We start from the raw sequence: 20,773 nt of genomic DNA, 5'->3' as shown, positions 1-20,773 counted from the left end.
TGTTATTTATAAACTGTTCCTCTATCAATTATTTTCTCCGAATGAACATGTCCTGAAAGGACACTCTTAATATATGTTTGGGATAAGCAACTGCTAAGCACTCAAGGATTTGAATTATTAATGTATTTTTCCTCTCTTCAGAAGAGTCACCTATTGTGAATTTTAAAAGCTGGAAAGAGCAATAGGCTTCTACCCTACCTCTGTGTTTTATGGATGGCAGTTCAATTTGGACTGAGTTGCCTGTTATAATAAACATACAGAATTATAGCCAGTTTTCAAAATTCCTCTTAGAAGTCTCCAGCAGTCTCTATTCCACTTCACTGCTGAGCTACACATATCCTCCTGCTCCTCCTCCTCACTCAGTTTCAGTTCTGAAACACCCCAGTCTCTCGGCAACATCCACAGTCTTACCCCCATCTGCTCAGACTCCACCACTGCAATCTACTTGTTTACAATGCAGCACATCCCAAGTCCTTTTTCTTTCTCTACCAGTCCTTCCTCAAGCCCTCCCAAAACCAGGGCTCTCTAGACAGTCTGCATTTAAGCAAAGGCAGGAGTTTATCAACTTTAAGAACTTCCTCTGCCTGTCTACTTCTTGCTCTGGTCATACAAAACACAGAACATACTGACAATGAACTAGTGAGTAATGAAACACTATATAACATGGCTAGCCATGTCATGCCGTCCTAGACTTGAGAGGCATTTGAAAGATCTTGCAGGGAAGGACTTCCTTCAGTGTGGACCATCAACACCAGACTCAGTCCCTATGAGAAAATATTATACCAATTAAATTCTACATTTGGATCACTTTCCTCACATCAACCACAAATTGCCACAGGGTAGAGAACTTGCTATTGACATAGCAAAACTGCTGCAGCCAAAAAAATAAGCTTCCTCATCCATGTACCCAGAAAACCTCCTTTTACTTTCATCCCAAGTAAAAAAGAAAAAGCCCAATATATATTAAAAATATAGTACCACTCACCCATTTAAGTAGTCACACATCTTTATCAGACATCCCCTGAACTCCATCTCAAGTGTGTTCATAAAATGAAGTTCAGATATACTGACCATACTCTAACACCTCTATGAAAAGTTCTTTAACTCCAATATCAAATTCAGAATTCCTGTCTTGAAAAGTTCTCTGTAATTCTCCCTATGTCATCATCCTTAACCTTTTTTCCCCCAACAACTTCTAATCCAGGTATGATTATGATCATCTCACAACTAAACCTGTCACCTTTTTCAACACCTCACCCACTCTTCCAAATCATAAGGAATAAATCAGTAAGTATATAAACAAGTCAATCAGTAATCAAAATAATATCCTTTATACGAAAGGGTGGAGTTTTCTTTAAAGGAACCACTATGTGAATTGCTCATTTGTCATCCTAGGGTTCAGTTTTGTAAGGCTGAATTTCAGTCAGGTAAGTCTAGCATCCTGGATACAGGCAATTAAAGCCACATCACCAGCAATACAAAAAAAAACCACAAAAAACACCCACCACAAAACCTGAAACAACAACAAAACAAGGAAAGAGTTAAAAGGTACAAGAAGCAAGACAAACAACACCCAGCTCAAAGAAAAAACTTTAACTGACAACCAGCATAAGCACCACATTGCAAAGCCCCATTATTGAGACCCTTGGCTTGCCACCATTGCTGCACAAGAAGTAGATAAAGCTGGTTAGTTTACAGTATGAACTTGTACACAACTTGCTGTTACATCTTTGCAACAGTTACATAAGCATCCAACAATATAATGCTCTCAATTATTGCTGAAAAGTGTTTAGGCTATTAATCTGTTCTGAAAACAGAAGAAAAATGCTAAGTTCACTCTGGTAGTTTTTCAATAAAAATATACTGCTGCTGAACTCATCGAAGAGATTCTTCTCCTCACAGCAGCATTTCAGTTCTAGAAGACTTGAGTTTAAGTGAGCTACTGAAGAAAAAAAAAAGTATACCATAACATTTAAGAAAAAATTTTTAGTTATTCATTTGAAACCCTTTCCAAAGATTGTGACCAGAAAAAGGTTTGAGATCAGAAAAAAATATGCAGATAGATACGGTTACTGGTTGCCTTCAGCCTTTAAATTTGAGTAAACAGCCCACTCAAAAGTGACACTGTTCTTAAACACATTTTCATGTGTACTACCACCAGCTTGCATCTCAGACAAGGGAAGAGCTGATCTTCATTCAGGAACTGGAGTAATCCTACAGGTCACAGGACCCAAGTGTGCTGCCAGCAACTGGAGTAATCATAGGGTATATCTGTCAGTATGCAATCGCTAGCGAGTATCAAGACAAACTAGCCAACGAGCCAGTTAAGTGACTGAGGAGACAGGTGTTAAAGCAGCCATAAGGCCAGAGTGTTTCTCCGGGCAAAACTGAAGAAGTTGCCTCCTGAAGGGACCAGAAGGCCCACCCACACCAATTGCTAGAGGTAGGGTCTGGTGGTCAGCTGATAGACATATTTGCATGCATGTGTGTATTTAAGACAAATGGAAAAGTTGGCTACCAGAGAGGCCAGGAGGTCCACGCTGACTCTGGGAAAGACCATAATGTCTGGGGTCAACTGGGAGGTGTGTGTCTGTATTGATGTAAGGGAGTCTGTACCAACAACAGGTCTCAGGGGCTCATACACACAGGTACCAGCAGCTGGGGAGACTGGGGATCCAGGGGCCAGCTCCTGGACAGACAGTATCTAAGGCCAGCTGCTAGAAGGACCCATGTTGCATATACACACTTCCCACTAATGGTCTTTCATCAGAGAGGGCAACAGGATAAAGTCACTGGTACCATTCATGCTTGCGTGAAGGCTGTGCTGTCTGCTTGCACTGCATTTGTGACTGGCCATGCATATATTATATACAACATTTGTGCAGATGCCTGCTGCAAATACATGCTCAGACTTGCTGTTTGTTGGACCTGGAGATATGGAGCTATAGCAATCTTGCCTCCACAGAGCAACTGGAACTGGCAAACCCCTAGCAGACATACTAGCCCAGACCAAAAGCCCAGTATCCTTGCTTCTGACAAGCAAGTGTTGATTAATAGGAAACTTAACCAACAAGGACAACATCTAGTTTACCCTAAGAACTCATCCACCTTTCAAAAATTTGTAGCTTGGGAACTTCTGAAAATGGTGTGTTTAAAGACTGTTGACAAACTTCTTCGTAGATATACTACCGTTATTTGAACCATGATTAACTTTTAGCATCCACAGTGGGAAGGCTCACCTCCTCTTACTTTGAACCTGATACTTCCCCATTTATCTGACACTCCTTGGTTATCTGCTCCACACGATTTAAGTTTACATTAAACAATTCTAGCTCCCTCAGCCCCCAGCAGTCTTTATCCTATTCAGTCAAAAAGCCATTCCTGCCTTTCTCTGAACATTAAGCATCAGATTAATAAAGTAATATGGGTTAGGAAAGATCTCCAGCTGTCATTTAGCTTAAACTCCCACAGAGTCAGTCTAACTACAGCAGGTTTCTCTGCGATTTGCCAAGAAATTCTGAGTGACTCCAAGACGCCATGATGCCTCTGAGCAATCTCTTCCAGTGTTTGACCACCCTGATGGGAAGAGAGCTCTTCTCTCTAGCTGAAATTTCCCCATTTTTCAAGTTGTGTTCGTTTCCTCTTGTCCTATCACAGCATGCATTCAAAAGAAACTGGCTGACTTTCAAAAAGTCTGGTTGACTCCTACCTACAAGTCAAATCCTATCCCCAGTTTGGGGTCACCCATAAATCTGCTGAGATCAGACTCTGTCCCATTATCCAGGTTGTTAATACAGAGCTTTCAACATTGGCCCCACTGCCAGTTCTTGAGTGACACCACAAGTGATCAGCCATCAGCTGGGTTTTGTACCACCCCTCACATCCACTTGCAGCCCAATAGGCAGCTCACTATAGCACCCCATCACACAGTCCACGCCTCACCAGTGTGTCTCAAATAACACTGTGAGAGAGTATGGCAAAGTCCTTGCAAAGGTCAATGCAAACAACATCCACTGCTCCTCCTTTCCATGGCCAGTCCTCTCCTGGAAGGTAACTGGGTTTGCACCTTGTAGCTTTGTGCTGGCTGTTCCCAGACCCCTTCCAATTCTTCACATGGCTCGAGGCAGCTTCCAGGAATATTTGCTCTATCACCTTCCCATGGACAGAAGTGAAACCAACCAGCCTGTAGCTCCTCGAATCTTCCTTATTGCACTACTTCAAGAGCCCCCCCCCCCCCCCCTTTTTTTTTTTTTTAAAGCTTGTTCTGTAATTGCTTCCAACATCTTATTCTGAAGAGAGATCCTTTCATACATCCTCCATCTGGAATGAAAGATTCCAGACCAGAACTTCTTCAACGCTCAAACACAAGCACAGATGCAAGAGGTAAAACAATAGCGCTTTTTTTGATAGAGCTTTATTTCCAATCAGAGGATAGAGGGGAGAGATCATCTACTGGCCTTACACGTTCTCTAATGGGCTTCTTCTTCCCAGCATGTTTCAGAAAGATTAATTTTATACCTTCTGCAGATTGTTCTTAAAACATCTTTCTTAGCAGTACTGCATTTTTACCTTATCCTGATGGAATTTATGAACCTTTGTACTTTGCTCTTGCAGACAAAACTTGACCTTTTAAAAAATTGTAAAAACTACTCTGTGTAACTACCTCTCTTACCCTGCTATTTAGCTATGCCACACCAGTTTCTTTTTGGACTTATCTTTGATGGGTGCATGCATTTTCTCCAAGACTTTCACATGGCATCTTCAAGTAGTTCCCACTTGCAAGGATTTTATTTTTACAAATTGTCTTCAATATGCTTTTTCATTTTAAGTAGTTTTCTCAAAAAAAAAACCAACCCCAAAGCAGGAGATTTTTAAAAGTTGAACTGTTTGATCCTGTAAGAGATTTAAATACATTTTACAGTACAACTGACAGTAGCTTTGAACCAGATCCTGCCCAGAATGGTCAGAATCATATAAAAAAAATCCCTACTTCTCTATCTTCAGGTCTGCAAACTCACTGCTCCATGAAATACTCACTAACTGCATCTAGCAATTCAGTCTCCACATCAATCACTGCTCCTGCCATTCCCACTACCATGCAGGCACCAGGCTGACCAAGGACCAATACAACCAAAAGGCCAGAAGAGAATGAGAGGGCTCCAAAGAAAATGAATGGGAGGAGAATAATCACATAATAAGCTCAGCTTCTGTGCATTTATATACCACATCGCCCATGGGGCTTCAGGTCCTGAAATGAGACATTTCTCATTTTTCATGAGCTACCATTTCTCTTCATTTCTAACCTATGATTGTAGAGAGAAAAAAATAAAATTCAGATACTAGATGTGAATTCAAAAAGCAAACAAATCTATATTAAAAGATAACAAGAAAGCATAAGCTAACTGCTTTAAATTAGCTCTCAAAAACGTTAAGAAAATTATAATTTGACTGCTGAGATGGAACAAACCACTGCAGCTCCAAAACACCTGCTGAAAACTGACTTGATAGACCTCTGTGCACTCCTGTTTTGATGAAAACAGATGTTCTATTTGTTCTTGCTTATCTCTTCCACCACAAAATTACTTGCCCTCTATGTACCCCAGAGGTATCTCCCTCCACTACTTGTGCCTACATTCTCCTCTTTACTTCACACCTTTCTGGTCCCAAACCATCACCTTTATTCCCCAGCTTACAGAAGCATCAGCAATCTTCCTTCTTTCCCTCTGTGGCAGGTGGCCAACATCAGGACCTATCTACCTTCCTTCACCTGCTGGGAAGGACTCCCCTCCTCCCTACCTCAGGATGAAACTGGTAGCTCACACTGCAGAGCTGGACTTCAGAACTGCCAACCAACAGCTGATAGTAAAGCACAAAATTTTTCTGCCAACTCTGTCAACACTAATCTTAAATATCTTCTTCTCCAAGATATTATAAAAGCAAAGGACTGAAGCATGTGCTAAAGAGACAACTGGCAATTGTTTAATACTTCATCCTAGTTAAAACTGAATACACAAAGCAAAGCAAGTATAAAAGTCCTCTGAGTAGCAGCTTAAGGGAACAGATAGAAACAGAGTTACTCAGAAATGCATCTTTTCTGCCCCTGTCAGGTAGGGGGAAGAGAACTTTTTCCTTAACAGTTTTTGTGTACTGCTAGGAACAGAGGGAACAATTAAACAGAGAATTAGGATAGATTAAAATAGTCAATTCTGTTAGCCTTCACAAGGCCAAACAGTTAAAAAAAACAAAAGTCCCTTTGAACCTCAGCTGGGCAAACAAGCTCAGAGCCAAACAATTCAAACCTGCAGCATGCCAAACAAGCCAAGTAGATTAGCACTACTCCAACCAGCTCATTCTGTATTCAAAGCAAGCAGGTACAATGCAAAGGGGATGCAAGTCACACAAGAAAAACATATAAAACAGAAGCAAAAGAGATGGCAAGATAGGAAGGACAGCGATGTGGGAGAATGGGCAACACCAGGCTGACAAGAAGGTAAATCAGAAGTGTAGGATGTAACCTGGATAATACAAAAAATAGAAGGCATCTTTACAGAAAAGGGGAAAGCGTGATTGGGGAAGATAAACTTTCTTTTTTCCACGTCCTTTTAAGGTCCCCTGTTATCTATACATATAGCACAGAGAGAAAATCCTGTAGTCTTACAATACTAAATTTAACTCCTGAAATGAAACACAACTTGTAATTTTGTTTAAAATAAAGGCAACTACAGTGACTTTCTTGCTACAAATACATACTAATTCACTGGATTTTTATGTTTTGTTTGGGTTTACTTTCAGTGTTTTCTTTGGAACCACGTGATAATGAAATCAAGTAGCAGAAACAAGAATGATGAACATCTACCACTCCCACTGCTTTCCTAATCAAAGCTGCAACTCGGTGTGGCCACATTTAAGCTTCCCAGTCAATCTGTTAGTCAGATACAGACCATCAGTTTTACTATTACTCTATAGCAATGCCTAGCAGCCATTTAGATGCCTGCTACTGACCCATATCACAATAGGATTCTCTATCCCATTGTCAGGTATCTGGCAATTTAATTAAAATGAAGATATACAGTAATATGAAATAATCTGTAGAAGTTAGAGTCAGTGCTGCAAAACCCAACATACATTTACACTCCTGTTGACCCGCCAGCTTTGTATGGCAGAAGCAGGAGACTGGAGGTCAAAACAAAGACTTTGCTGAAGAAGGTAATGTGTTCCAGAGAACCTGGGGTTTTTAGGGATAGATATTTTCAGTTACTCCTTTCCATTTAGGCAGCTAAATTCCCTATTCGGAGGAAGCCATTTCAATGGGAATTTTCAGGTTTTAAAAGCTTGTCAAAAAAAGCATGACTTCTTTAACACAGTTGAGATAAAGTTTGTGATACAAGTCTTTAAACCTTTACTTCTCAAAAAATAGTGGAAAAATACATACACACACATACACGTTACTTGAGGTTTCAACCCAGTAGCTTAGTAACTAAAGAAATTTTAAAAGTTTAGGAAAAATTCGGAAGATATGATTTTCAACTTAGTGCTTTTAAGAATTTATAGTCCACTTAAAAAAATGTAAAGGTATAAACACCAGTTCTTTCCCCGTATAATCCTCTTCTGTGGATTCTGTATTTGCTTACAGAAGATTTTATACAGAAGTTTTGAACCTTGCACAAAACAATCTTACCTATATTGAAAGTTCAATCCAATAACTCAACTTTGGAATAGGAAAAATAAAGGCAAAACAGTTCTTTTATAGTAAACTCTGGGACGTTATTTCAGATTAATATATGAAAATTAAGGTTTTACACTATAATTTAACTGTGAACAGTTTAACAAATAATGTTATTGCTATAGATGGAAGTTAAGGAGCTCTGAAGAACACCGTCTGCATTATGAATATGGAAAACTAGAAAAGTGTTAGCTTTCTGGATGAAAATAATTAGAATAGAAATGTTTGACAACATACCCTGAAAATGTAGAAATATTATAGAACACAAGGATTCCCAAGCATTAGTAACAACAAAAAAAGACAAATATGTGACCATCTGATTACTGAATTGCTATTCAAGTTCTATTTTATCTACTAAGCTCAGCTTAGTAAGAAAAAATGGACTCTCCCTGGCATCAGAAAAGCATACCATTCCAGTCTTAAAAGAAATGTACAGAGGGACATATTTACAACACATGCTTGAGGCCAGCTTTACACTGGATGCCACGGACATATCACACATTAAAAAATTGCTACTGATTTCTATTAATAAGTTGTTCCTTTTGGCAACCTAAAGTAATGCTCTCAGAGGAAAAAAAAAAAGTTGCACCTATTCTTCCTTTATTTAATAATTATAGCTTCTGATCCTGTTGAAGGAATTCTTAAACTGAGGAATACAGAGTAGTTGGGTTTGTGTGAGCGGTGGAGTTTTTGGTAGCAGGGGAAAGGGCTATAGCAGTGGCCCCTGTGAGAAGCTTCTCAAAAGCTCCCCCCAACCTCAAGTCAGACTCGCCTCTGGACAAGGCCAAGCCAGTTAGTGATGGCAGCCACACCTCTGTGATAATATATTTAAGAAGGGGAACCTGGGAGGAAAAGTTGCAGTTGTGAGGACATCTATGTGAACATCAAGGTCAGTAGAATAACAGAGAGGGTGGAGGGGGAGGTGCACTGGAGCATACATTCCCCTTCAGCCTGTAGTGAGAGGTCAGGCTGTGCCCCTGCAGCCCATGGAGGTCCACAGTGGAGCAGATGCCCACCTGTAGCCTGTGGTGGATCCCACGTTGGCTGCACCCAAATGCCGGGACTCTCTGTGAAGAAGCACCCGCTGTTGTAGTTTGTCACTGGGAGGATTGCAACATGAGGGGGTGGCCCACACTGGAGCAGCCTGGGAATGGCTGCAGCCCATGGGAAGGACTCAGAGTTTGTACAGAACTGTCTCCCATGGGAGGGACACCATGCTGGAGCAGAGGATGCACGCAAGGACTCTTCCCCAAAGGAGGAAGGAATGGCAGGACTGACCGCACCCTCCCACTCCCTGCACCACGGGTGGGGAGGGGGCAGACAAGTTGGGAGCAAAGCTCAGCCTGGGATGAAGGAGAGGTGGGGGGAAAGGTGCTCTTGTAATACTTCTCACTGTCCTAACTCTGTTTGGTGGTGGTGGTGTTAGTGTCTGAATTAAATTTATATTCTTTTTCTCACCCTAACAAGTCTGTCTTCTGCCCATTACGATAATGGGTAAACCATCCCTCCCTATCCTTACCTCTACTCCAAAGTCTTCTGCTTTATTTTCTCCTTCCCACTCCTGAAGGGGAAGGGGTGAGCAAGCGGCTTCATGGTGCTCAGTTGCCTTCTGGGCTCAAAACATGACAAATATCTACATCAGTACATCACACATCTTCTCCATTGTAATTTTTTTCCCCCACATCCATAAATAAAAGGCAAACCTCACACCTTCAAGAATGAGGATTCAAGAAGCTACAGATTGGTCAGTCCCACTGGGAAAGCAACTGAGCCAAGCAGATGTGGTTTGCATTAACCTCAGCAATGACTCTGACAAGCTCTCCCACAGTGTCATTTCAGCCACACTGGTGAGATATGGTCTAGGTGACAGGCTGATATAGCAAGATGGCCTGTTGCACTGCAAGTGAGTGTGAGCAGCAGGGAAATCTAGCTGGTGAGTTATTATTTATGGTGTCATTCAAGAATTGACAGTGATGCCAGTGCTGTTTGAAGTCTGTATTAATGACCTAGATGATGGGATAGAGTCTGGTCTCAGCAGGCTCATGGAAAACCCCAAATTGGAGAGAGAGATCAACACTCCAAAGAGCAGTGCTCCTAGTCAGGGCAACCTCTAGAGGCAAGAGAAATGTGTTAATGGGAACCTCATGAAGATCAACCATGACAAGTGGTTTACTGTGAGGATGATGAGGCACTGGAACAGGTTGCCCATAGAAGCTGTGGCTGCCCCCTCCCTGGCAGTGTTCAAGGCCAGGCTGGATGGGGCTTTGAGCAACCTGGGCTAATGGAAGGTGTCCCTGCCCATGGCAGGGGAGGTGGTACTGCATGATCTTTAAGGTCCCTTGCAACCCATATCATCCTATGATCGTAAGTAAAAGAAAAAACTTGCACCTGAGGTGAAGTCAGAACACACAATAAGACAGGCTGGGCACTGAGTGGCTAGGACACAGCCCTGCAGAAAAGGACCTAGGGTTTCTGGTGGACACTGTTGAATAATGGCCGACATGCCCTTTGCAAGTGAAGCAAGCTAACAAAGTATCTGGCTATGTTAGCAGGAGCTAACCAGCAGGATGGGGGAAGCGATTTCCCCTCACTCCCTCATTTAGCACAGGTGAGAGAGCATCTGGAGCAATGTGTCCAATTTTGGGCTCACTAGTAAGAGACTGGTGTATAATGGGGACTGTCAGTGGAGGGCTGACAAGACAATCAAGGAGCTGGAACACATGACACATAAGGAGTGGCAGAGTGAGCTAGGTTTGTTCAGTCTGGGGCAAGGCAGCAACCAAGCAGACCTTATCACTCTGTTCAAGTTCCATGTGGGAGCATAGGGAAGTAATAACCAGACTAATTTTGGATGCACACAGTGACAAGACAGGAAGGAATTAACATGATTTGGAAAACGGGAAATTTCAGCTAGGCAAGAAAAGCTCTCTTCCCCTGAGCATGGTCAAACACTGGAAGATGTTGCTCAGAAACACGTGGCATATCCATCCTTGAAGTTACTCAAAATTCTGGGCAAAGCCCAGAGCAACCTGCTGTAGCTAGACTGACTTTCAAGCAGGTGTTGGAGTTAAATGACTGCCAGAAGTCCCTTCCTACATACATGATTCCATAATAAATCCAAATGATTAGTAGTAGAGAACAACATAAAGTATTTCATAAAGTTACTCTTCTCATCTGACCCTTGTTAAGTCAGCAACAGAAAAGATATAGCTTTCGTCTGACAGAGTCCTCTCCAGCATGAAAACAATGTTTTTGCAGTTACAGAAGTTATTTATCACTCACACTGAAGCTTCTTGGAAAATAATGGTCTTCCTCCCATCACTAAAAATTAAGGTCTAGTTAAAGGATGAAAATATTACATGACAACTGTGCTACTAGTTGATTTACAGCGTAGGAACTGAAGATGTTTAATTTAAATTTCTGTTTCTTATTATTCTCTGACTTGAGAAAAACCTATGCCAAAAAAAGAAAAGACCTATGTGGGACAGGAGCTCAACCTAACTAGTACTTGAAGTTTCTTATTATGTCCACATCTTTCTTTTCCAGAAAGTATAATATCATATGGCAAGCTTTAAACCCTAAACTAAACTAAGTTTTATTTGGAAAAAAAAAAGAACTTTCAAATTGCATAATTTTGATCCTTCCTTTACCTCGCAAGACTAACTTTACTTCTGCTCCCTGCTCTCTTCTGCTGTCTTCCAGACTTTGCTCTCACTTTGGGCTCACAGTTTATTCCTACGCTGCTTCTCCTCTTTCCCTTCTTACTCTGAGGAGTTCCTCAAGAAGCACCGCAAGTTGCTATTCCACCTACCCCCACATTCTCAGCCTAGCCTGCATACAAAGACACATGGAAATAAAGTCAAAAATTGAAAGGAGTTACTTTCGAGTGTGAAAATACACAAACACCAAGATACAAATGTATTTGCTACTTGAACAAAATCCAGCTCAAAAAACAAGTTAGAAATAGTCTACTTGATTAAAAAAAATGAAGCTTTTACCTACAATGTGACCTCTAAAATTTCATTTAATATATATTTAAAATAATAATATGCCCAAGTCTTATAAATGGAAATCTGTAAGTCAGCAAGCTCTTCCCATTGATATTATTAGACTTTAGGTGAGAATTTGAAAAAAAAAAAAAAACGTATTTTTGATTAGTGTTTTGTGAAGCATACCTCCTTCTTTCACTCACCTGACTTCTAAGTTTACTTGTTTGCAGAAAGTAACTCATCTCAGAGAGATTGGCTCCTCCACATACTCTAACATCCTAAAGGGACCATTTCCATTACCAAACAGAACCCAGAACCATGTGGTCAGCCTTTTCATCAAAGTCAAGTTACTTCACAGAACTGGGAAGTATACTCTTAAGTCTATTATGAATATCATAGTTTCCTTCATCAATCCTTCATTATTTTGGAAACTGAAGTTGTATCTGGTCATTGTTTCCCCCACCCCAACATTATTCTTCATATGGCATTCAAAGTTTCCCCGCTACTAAGACAGGACGTTTGGCATCTCTGTCAGTTTGCAGACGCTCAGAGCCACAGTTACACATTTTTCATCACTGACATACAACTGTATTAATGCAACACTTTTAATATGTCTAAAATCCACTTTACATGAAGCATTTTCTAAGAGATCACTAATTTTTAAAGAAAAGAAGGGGGTTAAGACATAAGTTTAATCCATTACTTAAAAGCCATTCCCACACTTCTAAGATGACTAAGCTGTGGGCCAAACTCCAGATCTTTGTAGAAGTATCCACAAGGCTACCTAACAGTACGCTTCATAGCGGAACCAAAGTCCTCAGAGCTTGAAGATAGACGGCCCTGTCCCTACAAGAACCCATTTTATACTTTTTTAGTCAATATGTATTAAGATCTTGAGCACTGATCATATAATAGATCACAAGTACTTTAAGACTTACTGATTTTTGCAACTCTATAGAGTTTGGTCTGAAAGAAGATCCATGCCATCTTGAACAAAAATCACAGAATAATTCTGTTAATTTTCTCCTGCTATATTAGTAGTTGTTTCAAGGCTGAATCATTACCATAACAGCAGTCCAAATTAGACCCTTAATTCATACAATCAGCCTGCTACAAAGTGTTTGAAAGCCTTGTCCAGCAATAACAGAACTTTGAAGGGACTTTAATTTACCTTCTAAGGCAACCAGGAACATTAAGATATCCAATGGAGTTTAGTACTAGATGTTGGGATTATAGATACTTCCACAGAACAAACAGCAAGCTGAATGCAATAATAAACAGATGAAAGAATACAGGTTCCCTTGCTTTAATCAGATCTCATTCTGCACAGTGAGCAGCGGAGTCTATTAGCTCAATTCACTACCACAGCTGCACCAAACTCTGGGAGGAAATGCTTTACTCTCGCTTAGAAGGCAACACATGAAAACTGCCAACACACCTGAAGCAAGGAATCATTCAGTTCAACCAGCACTCTACACTTTCCATTGAGCTTCTCTGTGATCACTAGAGCTGAGCTGGCAGAGATTTTTCTTCTTCCTCGAAAAAGACTTCTCAAGAAAAAAAATCAAGACTAAGATTGTCCCTATTTTTGCCACTGACCAGGTCTACAGATTTAATCTCTATTAGTGGAATGGCATTACACAGCAACTTTTCTCACTCACACAGTAACTTTTCCTATTGCACCTCAAACCAATTCATACCCCAAAGCTAAGTAACAATTTGAGTGATATCCTGTTCACGACGATTGGAAATTACTATAAGTTAGACAACTAGTTAATAGAAATTTAGAAAGCATCTTAACAACACAAGAGAGTTGCAACAGCTGCTGTGTCTTACAAAGCCCTGGGGGATGCTACTGACACTTCCACTCTTTTCTCCCCCAGGGTTTCTCTGCCTGGCTCCTGCATAAAGAAGAAAATAGCTCCTTCATTTTAAAGAAAAATCTTTTTAGACAGTCTGATTTCCAGAATAAAATACCAGAAGCTACCAAAAACCTACCCCTACATGATACATTAAACTAGATTAAAAAGGAAGCAGCATGGCTGCATGGAAGGAGCAAGCAAATTTGCTCAAGTAAATCACTAAGTTATCTTCCAGACAACTAAAAGAACTGCTGCTCAGGTGATTATTTTCATAAAATGCACCTCCCTGTCTCAAAACTTACTAAGTTTCACAGTTATATGTAAATCACAGTGATGGGCTAGTAAGAACAATGGATTCCCAATTAAATTAGCACTGACCACTTTTATCAATACTACCACTTAACAGTAAACATGAATTCTGGTCATCTTTGTAGGCAATCTGCTGAGTTTTATTGCAGCAGATTCCAAAGTATGAAGACAAGACTTGACTTTAGGTCAAGTTTTCCAGAGCTGTGACAGGCCTGCTGCTGACAAGTTCTGTCCCCATCAATCATCTGTCTTTCTCACAGGGTACAAGTACAGAGCAACAAGTAGTTTAGGAGTTTCTAGTCTTAGAACTTGTGAAAACAACAAGTTATCTTTAAACGCATAGGAGAAAAGATTAGCAGACAGCATTATTATCTCAGTCAAGCTGTATCAAATCAGTCTAACTCCCCTCTAAAATACAGTAATTGACTTCAAATAGGAACAGTAGGAAGAAAAGGCTTCTTTAAAAAAAAAAATAAAAATTAAGAAGCATGACTTTAGACAACATTATCAATCAATGTCATAAGCCAGAGAAAACATGGTTTGGGAAAAAAAAAAAGTGCAATGTGGCAGGGGGAGAACTCCCTGGAAAGCAATTCAGAGTTGTATCAAACAAAAGGTTTATTACAAAGGGATTTAATTCTATTCAACGTTTGTATGAACAACATAGATGCTGAATACAAAGCACATTTATTAAATATGCCAATGTTGAAAAGCTAGGAAGGACAAAATTAAAATTTAAATCAATTTTACAAATTAGAATGAAATCCAGTGGGGATGAGCACAAAACACATAAAAAGACAATGGGAAATATAAGTAGTATTCTTTAAGAAAATTAATACTGTCTAAATCCCAAGCTGAACAGCCAATGTCAGGCAACTGCAAAATGGGCAAACATTACTGAAGTGTACAACCACAAGCACAACTTTCAGAATAGGTGGGTTTTGCTGCACTTTGTACTACACTTATAGATGAAATACTGTACCACCACTGAGGCATCACATTTCAAGAAAACAACTGACACACATCTAAAAGAGGAGGAACATGAAGAATGGCCTACAATAAATACAGCATGAGCTGGATTCAGTTACTTTTTAAGAAGGAAAGGTTAAAGAGAACTTCCTAAGAAACAAAGTACCTAGTAAGCTACTGAGAAAAGGGGAACAATTTGTTCTTTCTCAGACAGAGAAGATACAATGGGCTTAAAATTGAAGTAAGATTCACACTAACCACTGGGGAAAGACAACACCACTTTCCAGTAATAAGGGCAATGAAACCCTTCAGTGGATTACTCTTAAAGCACCAAACACTGAAGACAGTTAAGGAAGTAAAAAAAACACATTGTCAGTAGCAAGACCTCAGGAAATTGTTTAACCCTTGTTGTTTCTTACATTTATTAAAAAACACTACAGAGTTTACTGACTCTAACATTCATTTCAGTAGAAGATATCGAGGTATGGCAGAGAATGTGCTTTTTCTCAGTTTAAACATTTGTGACTTCTTATTCTCTTCTTCCCAGTACCTTCAGTGGAGCCTTAATTTTCAATTAACGCTCTTACATTATTATGATGATCATAGTTACCACGGTTGCAAAGAACAGAGTTCATCTTACACTCTGTTATTGCTACAGTTTTAAAAAGTCAGATAAAGGACTGCCTAAAAAAAAAAAAAAAAAGGAACTCTACTAACAGTTCCTATTAAACTCTCCCAATTCCATGACTCATGGGTTTACCGCTGATTTATACTTCCATAGAATAACAGAGCACACAGTAAGTTAAACAGACATGAGGAAATGGAGAGTATAATGGAAGCAAATTAATGAAAATCAATAGTTTCGAAGACTAAACTGCACTGATAATAAAGCTCATGGGGTTTACAGAATTAGACTGATTTCACTGTTTCATGTAAGAAAATTAGACAACACTTTCAATGAGGTGTTCTTTCAAGTGTGGTTTAAAAGATTACCTTCCTAGTTTAATCAAACTTGTAATAAATAATAATGAATAATTATTAATGATATTGCAGGCACACCAGCAAGGTGAAGAAAATGTGCCTTGATTAGGATTTCTAAGGTCCCCTCTCAATCCCTCAGAGTAGAAAGACAAAACAAGACCTCCCACACCTGGTTTTACCTGGTATGCTAACAGACAGATTATCAGTTTGGTCGATGTCTCTGCAATATTAGATAGGGAACTCTTCTCATCTAGTTTTAGACACCAAGTCCCAATTAGCCACTCCAGCCCTCCCTTGTAACCAGTGAAAGGAATAACTGCCCCTCCAGAAGATAATTCAGCACATCTCAGACATGTCTTAGACCCTCCAAAGGGCTGCCTGTATTATTCTGTTTCTCTCCAGCGTCCAGAGGCAGCCTAATATCACTTGCTCTGGCCTGAAACCAACTTTTCCCTGGCATCCCAGGTTAGACATCTAACATTTCTCTTCCCTTTCTTTCCTCGAGCAATGTTGGCTAAGGCTCTATGGTCCACTTCTTGGCATCTCTGAAGGAAAGCCAAGTTCCAGAGGTAGAGCTAAACACAAGCATCATCAACCTCAATGACTTCAAGAGAGGGCAAAGCAAATACACAAAAGACTGTTCCTTAAAAAAAGATTCCATACCAGTCTCAATTACTTTCTGTTGTAACAGCCATTTTTATAAGGAAGGGTAAATAACCCAAGTTGTAAACACAATGCATAGCAGTAACTCTCATGTTAAATGGGAAGGGAGGTAGGGGGGGAGTGTGTGCTACTAATGCAAAAACTTGCATGTGAACTTTACTGCATCTTCATGGGAAGAGTCGCACTGCTTTAATAACACTAACTATTTGAAATATTGTGCTGAAAACTACACTAATAAGAATTTAATCTAAAACTGCATCAGCTGCATACCCTCCTCAATATCTTCACTACCCAGACAGAAACATTTGTAAAAGTGAAAGCTATATATTAGTATAAAAAACTAATAACCTGCCTCTGTAAACGCTTAAGTAGGCATTTAAGCTGAACATCCTGAAAATTAAAACATATGCAAATGTTTCAAGAAAAGTCAAAAGTTGTTGGTTTGTTTTTTTCAAAGTAATGTCATTCAAAAGAGTAAATTTGGTTCTGAACAAAAAAGGTAGTTCTGCAGCTTCACAAGAGCATCCAAAAATTGACAACAAACAACTTTTCATACTGAAGTACCAAAGCTGGGACAAAGCACAGGACACTTCATACTGTTAAGTCACGCAGAAGTAAAGGTCCAGTGACATCAAATTTAAGAGCTGTTGCTTGGGTTTAGATTTCAAATTGCTGGGCCACAGCAGCAACTTCTACCCTGTGTGCCTTCCTGGGACCTGAGACTTCAAAATGCCATCAGAAGCAGGAAAAGCTGAGATAAAGTCTCTTCAAAACCCTGATGAGATTTCAAAAGTAAAACATCTTTAAACACACTGCCCATGAAAGACAAAGAACCAGGGTGAGGTGAGGTAGTGCTTCACACATCATCTAAAACCCCTGGAACCATCACCCACTCCCTCCTTTCCCCACCACCTAGATCCTTCCATCAACTCTAATTCTACTCTCTTCATGAACTCTTCTAAATACCTGCATTAAGAGTTAAGACTTAATGTAACTTACTCAAAATAGCAAAGAAAATACTTATGAGCACCACTTGTTTAATTTTTACTTATGTTACACTATTATCAGCCTCTAAGAAGCAGATTTTCAGAATGTGGAGACTTATACTCTAAATCCCTTATTCCTTGTATGTAGTAAAAGACAGGCTACATATATAGAGATATGAAAGAACAGATTATATTAACAGTCTGCTACAAGGGGAAACAAACAAACAAGCAAAAAAATCAAAACTACACCTAACATCACCCTCACCGCATCAAATATATCGCACAAGAGATCAAACACCTTGGTACCAAATTCATAGTATGGTTTGTCCTGCTGCCCTCCTACCCACAAAAGAGATTAAGTACCAAATATTCAGCCAATTTAGCCTGATTTTCTGACTCCATAGCTGAAAAGTAGAAAAGTTGATCTATTTGAGGGAGCCTAATGCCTTAAATACATTCAGAAGCTTTAGAGGATGACTTTAAAATAATCAACATACTTTACATTAGACTCAGGCTAGTTTTTTGCCTATGAATGAGTCTCCTCATTCTGAATTCTCTGTTCAGACATTAAAAAAACCCAACTTGGATGCATGCCTCTAATAGTACAGTCCTCCAGCAAAGTATTTTAGGCTTGATGCCAACTCTACCAGGAGCAAAGGCATTCACAGCAGAGACAATCCATACTTTGGTGTTATTCGTTTTACAGCTCCTTGAAAAACTGAAGTCAAAGCACCTGATTATAAAGAGAAAACAATGGGAAAAATTAAAAGGTGTCAACCCAGCACAGGATATAATAGAAGAAGGATTGAGTATTAGAACTATGCAACACATAATCATTCACAACACTTTCCTCACTCATGTAAAGAGAAATCAAGAATCACACTAACCAAATCATTCAATAACAAAAATTTAAGAATACACTATTCAGCTGTAACAGTGAAATGTCACTACATGTCTTTCTTCAAGCAAAATACTTACTAATTATCCACTGAATAACTACTGACCTACTTTGTAATTCAACTCAGTTTTAAAATGTACTTAATATAGTCATGTTTTTATTTAAAAGTACTGAAGCAACTACTCCAGTTTTACTGCTTATTCATAATCTTTGCAGTTCAATTTAATGCTCAGTTATTTGGCTACTAATATTCTTCATGGCTGATTACGTATTTTCAGATATTTCTACAAATGTTACTCTTCCTCCTCTGGTTTACGCTACAAGTTTACTGAACATTTCTTACAGCTGTACAGTTACAACCAAGTTATTCTGCCTTTGAAGACATTCACAGCACTTCCCTTTAATTAGCACACACATACATTTTATCTTCAGCTAAACACTTTTCACAAAGTTAAAGAATACTGTTAGGGTAATTCATCCAAGTACAGTTCAAGTCCACAACCATTGACAATAAATTCAAATTATCCTGAATGGAGTTATGCCAAATGTGACTACCATTGCAGCATGGGAAGGCCTTTCATGCTCACATTAAGTAATCTTCAAATTGTTTAACAACAATAATCAACTCTGTTACCTTGATGAATAGGCCCCGTGAAAATGAGTCCACGTATGTCATGGAATGTAATGCGTTTTTAAATGACAAGACACAAAACACAATGTGTGAGTGATCCTACTGAAAATTTAAAAAGTTTGCAGACTGATCGAATTAAAATGATAGCAAAATGAAAGAACATAAGTTATCTGGAAAACTACGTAACAAAAACATGCATTTTTCCTAAATGTGTTACAGATGTTGATGTTACAATCATTACAGTGCAAAGGTTTAAGAGATAATTCAGCTCCTAACTTCTTACTACACGTTCAAAGTCTATGAAACGAATAAAGACAGGATCTAATATGAGCCTGAAAATCTGATTTAATGGCAAATACATCAGAACAAAGCCCTGAATCACCTAGAGCTATCTCGAATCGAGAGAGATTACCCATCTGACAATTCTTCCATTTTAAAAACGGACAAGTCCTTTTGCAAGACCCAACAAAAGCTCAATACAAGATAACGTGCGGAGAGGCAGCACGCACACCAAATTCATAAGTTTTCCACTTTCATCTGATCATCAAAACAACACTAACAGTGTGATTTCTGCGAGCACTGCGTTCCCTGCAAAGAGCCCGGCGCACCTCGTCTCCTGACTTTCAGCTCGCACGTAGAGCGAGCGATCGGTGCACAACGGGAAGCAGGGGACCGGTCTGTCTGTCTGCGAGAAACACGGGAAAGAGTTTCGGGGCTTCTGGATACTTCAGACTCCACTAGAGCATTCAGCAGCTGCAGCGATCCATTAGGTTCTGCAGAGACACTCTTCTTACACAGAAGAGTGCAGCGTTTCGTTAAAAACAAGTTTCAAAAGGACAAATAGGAGAAACTTGCATAACCCGGGGTGCAGTTCCTCTCGCGCTAAGCCCTACGAAAGGCGGCTGCATACGCGCTACGTGGAATCGGCACAAATTTAAGACGAAGGGAATGCGCTACAGGTAACAGGGAGGAGAACAGCCCAAACCTTCACCTCCTTTGGGAGATAAGCCCTTTCTTTTTCTCCTCCTCCCCGTTTGCTTCTCAATGACGGCAGCAGCGGACAATTTCTGCCAAACTGCCGGAGAGCGGGACCCGCTCAAGAGGGAGCGTTCCCACCGCGCCGGGAAGGGTGGGATCACATTCCGAGCGTGTGGAAATCAAACCCCACGGCGAAACCTCGGAGCAGGCGTGTGGCGGCCCCCGCCCCGGGCGGGCTCCCCCCGCGCCCTCGCCTCTCCCCGCGGCCGGCACTGACCTGAGGGTGCGGTTGCCGGCGCAGCCGCGACGCTCCATGGCGGCGGGCACGCAGCTGGTGAGCTCGGTCCAGTCGGCGTGCAGCCCGCAGCTCCAGCCGGTGGAGAAGCGGGAGAAGAGCCAGGTCTCCCGGCGGTTGGGGCGGTAGCAGGTGCACTTCTTCTGCCCGGGCCGGCAGTCGCAGGGCACCTCCAGCCGCACGTTTTGCACCAGGTGGCGGCCGAAGGTGGTGCCGCCCGTCTTCTGGATGTGCAGGAAGACGATCACGTCCTCGCCCTTCATGTCGAAGGCGAGCTCCCGCTCCAGCTCCCGCACGGGGAAGTAGTACTTCTTCACGTAGTGCGGGTCCGGCGTGGGAAAGAGGTCCAGCTCCTCCGAGTAGGAGCGGCCGCTGGGGGAACCCAGGCTCAGCCCCGGCCCCACGTACTGGTACAGGATAAGCATGAAGCACACCGAGACGGCCACGATCAGCAAGAACTTGCTGGTCCTCTCAACCATGGTCCTTCCC

The 20,773-nt window shown here is 40.7% G+C and overlaps 1 protein-coding gene across 1 annotated transcript in view; it reads right to left on the bottom strand.

Annotated features, from left to right (window-relative positions):
* Positions 1-20,767, bottom strand: part of HS6ST3 (heparan sulfate 6-O-sulfotransferase 3) — a 311,063-nt gene extending 290,296 nt beyond the window's left edge. The window contains exon 1 of the mRNA XM_026854492.1: positions 20,267-20,767. Within this exon, the coding sequence (XP_026710293.1) occupies positions 20,267-20,763 (497 nt within the window). The 5' untranslated portion in view covers positions 20,764-20,767. The remainder of the gene's footprint in view (positions 1-20,266) is intronic.
* Between the last annotated feature and the right edge of the window lie 6 nt (positions 20,768-20,773).

This window comes from Athene cunicularia, assembly GCF_003259725.1.
Source record: "Athene cunicularia isolate RWA chromosome 1 unlocalized genomic scaffold, athCun1 chr1_part1, whole genome shotgun sequence".
In the NCBI taxonomy this organism is placed as follows: Eukaryota; Metazoa; Chordata; class Aves; order Strigiformes; family Strigidae; genus Athene; species Athene cunicularia.
The sequence above is the reverse complement of the archived record's forward strand: the minus strand, read 5'-3'. Positions and strand labels throughout refer to the sequence as shown.